At 45.2% G+C, this 9,653-nt stretch overlaps 1 protein-coding gene across 1 annotated transcript in view; it reads right to left on the reverse strand.

Annotated features, from left to right (window-relative positions):
- LOC142373317 (ephrin-A5b-like) overlaps positions 1-8,737 on the reverse strand; it is a 117,818-nt gene extending 109,081 nt beyond the window's left edge. The window contains exon 1 of the mRNA XM_075456519.1: positions 8,006-8,737. Coding sequence (XP_075312634.1) covers positions 8,006-8,130 — 125 coding nt within the window. The 5' untranslated portion in view covers positions 8,131-8,737. The remainder of the gene's footprint in view (positions 1-8,005) is intronic.
- Positions 8,738-9,653: the final 916 nt, after the last annotated feature.

The following is a 9,653-nucleotide window of genomic DNA, read 5'->3' on the forward strand; positions in this document are numbered from 1 at the left end:
TTTCAAAGGTATGAGAGCTTATTCTCCCGGCAAAAAACTTTAAAATGCGCAATTTGGCCCGTTCACAGATGAGTTCTGAAGGACTTGTATTTGCCACAGTGGGACTTTAATGACACCAGCAGTTGGTTTTTAGCTGGGTTTCCATTTACTTGAGAAACAAATCTTAAGCAGTCTTTCATAAAAGCTAAAAAACAAGAACCAGACACATTTCCACCGACTGGTTTGAAACAAACGTAGCTGGACTGCGTAGTTTAGGCTACGTCTCTCGTGGTTGTGCTAACAGGAAAGAAAAGATCCAACAGTTTAAATGTTATAAAAACAACATAAACTTCTTAAAAGCGAAACGGAGAAATTCCAAACGTGTAGTTAATTTTATACTTATACTTATTACACTTCCTGTATGAATACCAGAGCTACTCCTGCGGTGTCTCGGAGCCATTTTCTCCTTAGCGACACCTAGTGTTTAGGAGGAAAACTGCAGTCAGTTGAATGTGTTGCAAGCTTCGGTAAATTTAGTGTAAATATGGGACGTTATAACGTCTTAGCATAATCTCTTTAATAGTGTAAAATTTCTCTGATCCGGTCTTCTATCAGTTCCCAGAGTCAGAACCAGACATGGAGGAGCTGCGTTCAGCTTCTATGCTCCACATGTCTGGAACAAACTCCCAGAAAGCCTCAGATCAGCTGGAACACTCAGTGTGTTGAAGACGCACCTATCACCTACGCTCTGAATCTGGAGCTTGAGTTTCAAAACTTTAATCACATTTTAACTCCTGTTATTATCTGATTTTCTTATTTCTTTCTTTAGCGGAGGTCAGAGATCTCTGCGAGGAGGTTTTTTTTACCTGCAGAGCGTCCTCATATGGATCATCAGCGAGGACTTTTAAGGCCGAGCGTGAAAACAGGAGAGTGAAAAGGTTCTTTAATTGTCTTGTGGAGAAATATGTTGCATCTGCTATGGAGAGCTTTGGACGGGCATTATCAGGGATTAAAGACAACCCCTGGGGTGACAGTGCTTTCCCTCAACGCTGGAATCCCTCTCTCCCAGCTGTCAGGTTGTTAGTCCCACCCATTGAGGTTCTTTGATGACCGGGGGTGTGGGGGGGGGGTATCAGTTTCCATGGCTTCGGAGACACAAACAGCTTGCGAGATTAGGGTCGGAACTCGGCCCTGATTCTCCGCTGATCCCACCTATCAGCAACAAATAAACACCTAGGGCAAAGGCGACGCCTGCGAGTGGACCATATGGACCCGGGTGGGCTTTAATGGAGCAGATAAATAGCTGGTGAGCAGGGAATTCACTAATAGCTGCTTGTCAGAGCAGCAGTAAATACCCAAACTCTTACATTTTATTCCATCATTTGGTTACTAACACAGCCGGCGAAACTGACAAGGAACATATGTGGCTCGTTTTTTTTCCCGACACAAGCCTCTCCAGCGCGAAATGCTACGGTCTGTGTTTCTCTGGATTATATTTCTTCAGATGTTTTGATCTCGCTGCCATTTTCTTGCAGATCCTACCGAATACATGCTGCAGAATTTGTATTCTAATTGTTAATAATAATACGTCATGTCGTAAATCACACCACATGAACTTGGTATTCTTTTATTCTCAGTGTTCTTTAAATAATCTGATCAAACCCAACCATGTTTCATGTAGGCTTCTCCGTGGCTTTCCTAATTATGTCACAAAATCTAATATCTAATAGATCAAAGTTATAGAGAAAAAGAATGTTTTTTCAAACGTATTCTTCATTAAAGTTTATAAGTTGGAACTTATATTAAGGAATAGCTAAAGGGTTAGGGTCTCCCTCTGGTAAAAAAAAAATCAATCTTAACCTTGTTAACATGTCCATAAGATCTTTTTTTTATGCGTTACAAGACGTATTTTAAGCTAAATCTATGGCTGAGGATGTTTTGGGTTCGGGTTAAAAGGATTTAATCTGCAGAGCACCACTGAAAGTCTCAGAGAGACAGCTTGTAAGTGCTACATAGACGATCTGGAGGAACCGGCGGCAGCTAGTCCAGACTACTTGCGGGGTGGGGCTGCAGAGCTAATTTACATGTACTGTGAGGACTCTGCCGCTTTGCTAGGTCCCGGCTAACCTATCTAGCTATCCTGCAGCTAGCGGCTTCAATCCCGTTCATACAGCTCGCCTCCACTGCGGGCCGCTGATCCCGAGAACTGGGCTGTGTTCGAAACCGCATACTACATACTTCCATACTGCATACTACATACTGCATACTGCATACTTCCATACTGCATACTACATACTTCCATACTGCATACTTCCATACTGCATACTACATACTTCCATACTGCATACTTCCATACTGCATACTACATACTTCCATACTGCATACTGCATACTACCATACTGCATACTACATACTTCCATACTGCATACTTCCATACTGCATACTACATACTGCATACTGCATACTTCCATACTGCATACTACATACTTCCATACTGCATACTACATACTTCCATACTGCATACTACATACTTCCATACTGCATACTACATACTTCCATACTGCATACTGCATACTTCCATACTGCATACTACATACTACATACTTCCATACTACATACTGCATACTGCATACTTCCATACTGCATACTACATACTGCATACTACATACTTCCATACTGCATACTTCCATACTGCATACTACATACTTCCATACTGCATACTGCATACTACATACTACATACTTCCATACTGCATACTACATACTTCCATACTTCCATACTGCATACTACATACTACATACTTCCATACTGCATACTACATACTTCCATACTGCATACTACATACTTCCATACTGCATACTGCATACTTCCATACTGCATACTACATACTTCCATACTACATACTGCATACTTCCATACTGCATACTACATACTGCATACTACATACTTCCATACTGCATACTTCCATACTGCATACTACATACTTCCATACTGCATACTACATACTTCCATACTGCATACTACATACTTCCATACTGCATACTACATACTTCCATACTGCATACTACATACTTCCATACTTCATACTACATACTTCCATACTGCATACTCATCGATCAGACAGTATGCAGAGCGTTTACCCACAATGCATTTCGCTCCTGCCCGAGCCGAAATCAGCCGGCCTGAAGCTGATTTGTCTTAAGCTTCACTTAATAAAATTTAAATCGTGCTTTTTATTTCTACTGTTTTAATGTATCTGTAAAGCACTTTGAATCACCTTATTGTTGAACTGTGCTGTACAAATAAACGTGCCTTGATAAGTGGTCCCCGATGAACGAATAAATCATTATAAATATCAGTAAACTAATCTAAAAAAAAAATCCATTTATGAGGCATCTTTCATGAAAAAGTCCACTGAGCTTCAGTGAAAATATGTCGATATAATGAGTGAATATCAGAGACTATATGCATTACTCCTTTAAAACAATATCAGAAACGTGCATAGTCCCAACGGCTTGTAAAGTCACACGGAAAACACTTTGCAGTGTTTAATTTTCCAACTTTATGTCCAAATTTGGAGCATTCCCAGACTTTCCAACAGCTCCAGAGCACAGCAGCTACATGCACAACCCCAGACTAATGGAGCGACTTTAAGTAGACAGAAAAATGCTAAAGATTTTTTTTTCTATAACAAGCAAATTACAGCAGACTGATAAATATCAAAATAGCACGATTATCTGAGGTCATTTTCCGTTCTTTTCAGCAGATTTAGCATCAAAAAACAACTGGAGCGGTCATTATGTGTAGTATCTCGAAGCAGTTTCTGTCGAACGAGCCTCCCTCATGTTGCCGTTTCCTTTAATTTCACTAAGTCGCTCATACGAGCGCAGCCACTCGCTGTCACTGTGGAAGCTTTTCAAACCCCAGCCGAGGTCAGACCGTTCTCGGGGCTGAGCATCCCACATCCTCCACACTGAGTCCTGCTCATCTGAGCCTAACGAGCATCAGGAAGATGTTCCCGCTCACATCAAAGCGTCGCAAACAAGGAGACACGTTTAACTGAATAACAGAGGAGCTCCTTTAAAACAACAGAAAACAACAGAAAACAACAGAAAACAATGGAAAACACATGAGAACGTCGATGCATTTCCATTTTTTCACGACTCACTTCCCATTTCAATTCCAGAGCTCCTGTAGGGGATTTCATGAATGGCTGAGTGTGGACTGCAGCTCGGAGGCCGTTGGTCCCTCGCTTTGGTCAAACGTGCAGCGAAGGAGGCAGGAGGCAGGAGACGGGGGCAGGAGGCAGGAGACGGGGGCAGGAGGCAGGGGCAGTAAGCTCAAATGGAAGCTGGGGCAGGTTCTTATAGCTCCAACACTGAGCATGGTTGCATTAAACAGCGGGGATCTGGCTCGATTTACGCCCTGGGCAAACCATCCCCCCTCCAAAAAAAAGACTTACCCCGCCATCAACACAACAACATATTTATTATATGTAATCTTAAATACAAAAAAGGTACAAAAAGATGCCACATGTAGCTTACAAAATGCCATGTCAATGTATATTAGAAGTTATTTAAGTTATTTAATTTCACATATAGCTCATAACAATAAAAAAAAAATCCACTTCTGTGTGAATTTGACTGGACCAGGTTGCCTTTGGGTGAAATTAGCTGCATGACATGATGCCTCAATTCTAGTTCTAGTTCAGCAAAACTAAAAATCAAACACAGTCGTGGCTAATAGCATCATGTTAGCAAGAGGCTAACAGATAGCCTGTAGCCTACACCACTCAGGTCACTGATAGAAATCTGCATCCCTTTATCTTCTGCCCGTTTCTCCTCTTCTTCTCTTCTTCTCTTTCTAAACTGGGCACCTGATGGCTTCTTTGGTCTTTCACCATGATGATGATCCATGATGACTCCACATTATTACCTTTGCTTTTCCCGTTAACGCCGTCCGTTCACCCGTCAACCAACCGGAGTCACGTGACGTAAGCAAAGATTCACGTAGATGACTGCACAGATTTAGATTTTTCCACATTTTTCACATAACCTTCGTAGATAATTACATGAAGGTATATGGGTCTATGTTCATTTTAGGAATGAAATGCAGTTTATTTGGACTGGAAGCAGATTGTGTTGTGGCCTGGGATCAGGGATCACTCTACTAACTTGACATGGAAATGAGCGGTAGTCTAGAAAACTGGCGATTTTTTAATTTTTTTGTTTTATTTTTCCACACAGAGTGCGCCCTGGGCGGTCGCCCACATTGCCCATAGCAAAAACCAAAAACCAGCCCTGGCTTGTGGAGCTTCTTCCCCGAAGCAGTCACTCTGTTGAACACCCAGGAAAAGCATTCCCACCCATAGTGTCAATTTATTGCAAATGTACACACTGTATTTATCATTCCATACTCAATTCCACTCTCACTGTTCTGCATTTCTAATTTTTATTCTTTTATGTTACTGTTGAGTGTTGTACTTTGTGAGTGAAGTTGTACCAGAGTCAAATTCCTTGTTTGTTTAGTCAAACCTGGCCAATAAAGCTGATTCTGATTCTGGAGTACTGTTGGGTTCTCCTGCGGGTCACGGGGGGGTTGTGGGCTCCAGGCTTTATGCGGCGGCCCTCGTTTACATCATACAGCCTAGGTCAGGTTTAAATTAAAGTCATGAATGAGAAAAGGAGACAGTCATTTAGAGTTACTCATTTATTTAGCCTCCTTTCTGCAGAGACAAAGCCCAGGCGGGGTGCCGTGCCAGGGCCGTCACCGGGCCCCACGGCCGGCCGTGCTGCCCCGGTTTTGACCCTGACAACGGTCCCCTCTGTGCTCCTTAACCCACGACTCGCCTGGTTACTATCGAGTGTGTGACCTCAGCATGTGTGAATCTCTCACAAGACCGAGCCCCACGCTGAGCCTTGGCCGCTGCTGAAATACCCCTGTGTGCCCCCTCATTGTCTGCCCCAGCGTGGGCCGGGAGGGGGCAGAGGGGACGGACGCATGGCAACCAAGAAACCAGACTTGGAAGCTGGGAACCTGCTTGAAAGCCAAAAGAAAAACGGGGACAGAAAGCCGCTATCAGGCTGAGGAAGTCTCTCAGGTGCCTTTGATGTCGCACACACAGCATTTGCATTTCTATCGCTAACATCCTGCCGGTTGAACCGCTCCTTACCAAACACCCGGGGTCACCACCATAAACACACACACAGCAGCAGCTTCCACCGTCAAGCCCAACAAACCAGTTTTCTGCCACTGAGCGTGTCCTGAAACTGCAGCCAAAGCTCAGCAGCACACACTCATGATATCACTATGTGCCACAGCCAGCCACTGACTCACTTCATTAAGGGAGTGCACACACACACACACACACATTATGGGATAAATTTCACAATAGAATCAAAACACCGAGTCACCGTTGACAGGTTTTCGGTGAGCAGACAACCAGATCAACAGATACCAACAGATACCGACACACTGTGGGAGTCACGCTGAGACGGTGGGATCAATAACGAGCCGCACGCTGATCTGACATGCAGCGCCGTGCAAAGGCTGTCACCTGACCCCTCCTTTCTTTGTATATTGCATGGAAAACATGAAAATAGGTGCAGGGATTTATTGGGACATGTTCGAATATAAATGGAAATACACTAAATGAGGCAAAGACGGAGTTTGCATATTCAGCCTGAACCTTCTAAAACAAGCTTTTTTGTCCTTTATTTTAAACTAGTCTTCAGGAACAGTTCTCCAGGCTTCTTGAAGGACATCCCAAAGCTCTTCTTTGGATGTGGGCTGCCTTTTTGTTCCGTTCTCTGCCAACATGATCCCACACTGCTTCAGTAATGTTGAGCTCCGGGCTCTGGGGAGGATTCATCCCTCCATCAGACCTGCTGCCACTGATGTTCAGTCCACTTCTGGTGTCATTTAGCCTGTTTTTCTCTCCCTGTTTCCCTTCATTAAGAATTTCTGACGAGGCTTCAGAGAACTGAAGGTTCAGATGCATCTCTCAGATTCTGTCTCGGGTCTTTGCTCAATTAAAAATGCCAAAAAATTCATCCAAAAAGCTCTTTGGGAAACACCTTGTGGTGCAAAATTACTTTTTCCTGACTGTCAAACTGTGTTATCTTTGCTATTTTCTATATATGCAACTAAATAAATGAGCACAAAATATGTGCCTAAAGATACTAAAGATAAAATTGTTCCTTTGCTATAGTTGTCTGATTTTGGTGCCTTTTCTATGCTGGAAGGATTCATAAATCCCGTTTAGGTGACTTACAAGGGTGAGTAAATGAGTAATATATATATATATATATTTTAAAAATCAGCAAATATCCAAAGAAAAAAACTCCAGAAAGCCTGAAGAACTATTACTCAAATGAACTTTTGGGATCACTTTTAAGTCTGGCTATAAAGAAATGAGGAGCGGTTTAAGACATTTGTTCAGAATATCTACTAAACTCTCACAAGACGAGTCACCAAAAACTCTTTTTCCATTTGAAATCAACAACAGGCCGACAGCTACTCGGCAGCGTTATTTCTCAGCAGCAGCAACAACTTGAACCCTCCTTTGGAGCACTTCTGACTCCTCTGAGTTCGCGTTTCGACCTGATTTGGGAGAACACGCCGGGCGTGTGCGGCTGATAGCGCCTTGTTGTTGCTCTGTCACGGCAGATTTACGGCGCTGAATGTGCTCAGCTGAGTGCAAAGTTGATCGCGATAGAGAAGGAAAATGTAACTGTAACCATCACGGTGAGGACACCGGGGGAAAAGTCAGCGTCGCTGAGTTTCAGGCGCGCAGGATGGAGCACATTCTGCGCCAATAACGTAAAAAAGGTGATAAAATGGTGTAACAAAGAGGTGAAGCAGCATTTTTTTTTGCTGTTACCAGTTAAGTGATAATGCCACAAACAGAGCCCACAGCGTGCAGACTCTATGTAGCCAGTCACACAGCGACTGCCCCGCTGTGAGCGCGCCGGAGCGCAGCCTCAGCGGCCCCTGCGGAACGAGCCGCCGGGCGGGGGACACTTACTTTGGGTTGGTCCGGTTCCAGAAGACGGCGTAGCGGTCGGACACCACCTTGGAGGCCGGGTCCTGGCCGTACACACACATCCCAATTATGAGGACGAGGAAGAGGATCGTGTCCACCTGCGGCATTGTCCCTTCTGCTGGAAAAAAGCTTTCTGGTGAACGTGAGACGCACTTTCAGCTTCTTCCTTCAGCGCAAATTTAAGCTCGAAAACACGCAAATCCGGCCCGTGTTTCCACAGTCAGAGCATTCCCATTAAAGTAAAGTCTTCACTTGTTCAGCAGCGCAGATGTCATTCAGGTGAAGGAGCCCGGAACACGCGCAGCCGTCCTCCGGCTCAAACTCCGCGCAGCGCCGCCAACAGTTCTCCAAGTCGCGCAGGATCTTCCGCTGAGGCGACAGCGCGCGGCGCGGACGTCTCCGGAAAACGAGTGAGCGAAAAAGGAGCAGGAAAGCAGTCGCTGTGCCACTCGCTCTCTTCGGCTGGGGGAGTCTCTCCCAACTGTTTCAATGTAGATCGACAAGAAGACACCGAACCGGCTTCCTGTGTTCCGGCGGATCGAACCCGCTCTGCTCATGCACGGCGGAACTAAACTCCAAAGCGGCGGCTGGACGCTCACGATCTCCGGCTCTCCTGAGGAGCGCACGACAGGCGGTGTTTGGGTCTGAGGGAAGTCCGCAGCGCTGTGGCTCCTGCTGCCATGCTCTCTCAGACCAAACCCCCCCTCCGCCACCACTTTCCTCCAGCCCCTTACGCGCTCCCACCCCCTCTCACCTCGCTCTGCCTCTCTCTCCCTTCCTCCCTCCTACTGTGCCAGCCGCGGAACGCTGGAAGAGAAAATGCGCATTAGGCGTTTATTCTTTTGGACGCTGTTGCGTGTTCTCGGGCTGGTTTGCGGGGTAAAGGGTGAGAGCTCGGGTTCTCCGGGAAAATCCTCACAGAATAAAGCGACGGCACATGTGGGGATCCGATCAGCGCAGCTGCCGCAGTCACTTCTTGCAGTGTACACTTTCACGGCTGCTCTCCGTCTCATTGGCTTGGATGTTTGGGTGACGGGCGTTTCGTTTACAAAACCAACATCCCTCCTTCTGCCCCAGATCATTTCCATAAACACGCAGCACCGCAACTCACCGGTCCCGCTTCTTTTTTTATTGATCAGCCTTTTGCGTTAAAAGTTCCCTCTCGTGGGGAAATAACACATTTTGGACAGTTTTCAGCGCAAATTTCACTCTTAATTTCGCTAAAATGAACCTGGCTTCTCAGCCGTGCCTCACTGAAACCAGCGCAGCATGTGGCAAAAGCAGTTTTCACTGAAATTCTGTTCAAATAACCCATTATTAGCCATTTATTTACCCGGAATAAACTGTTTTTACTGTAGTTTTTGCAGACGCGCGCAAGGAACAAGCTTTCCAAACTCCTCCGCAGTGCTTTCAGTTCACGTCTCAGTGCGCCACGCAGCGGTGGTCTTCGGTAAACCTTCCCAAACTTGTTCCTAAAAGTCTGGCATGCCCCCTGAAAGAGGAGATAATGTTAACGATCTATCTGCTGGGTGGAAGAAAAAAAAAGAGTTTAGAGTCTGGAACGTGTTCAGTGAGTGAGAGACAGAAAAGGGCTGAGACTGGTAGTTAAACTAATCCTCTTTGTAACAAC

This window comes from Odontesthes bonariensis, chromosome 22 (genome assembly GCF_027942865.1).
Source record: "Odontesthes bonariensis isolate fOdoBon6 chromosome 22, fOdoBon6.hap1, whole genome shotgun sequence".
NCBI classification, from domain to species: Eukaryota; Metazoa; Chordata; class Actinopteri; order Atheriniformes; family Atherinopsidae; genus Odontesthes; species Odontesthes bonariensis.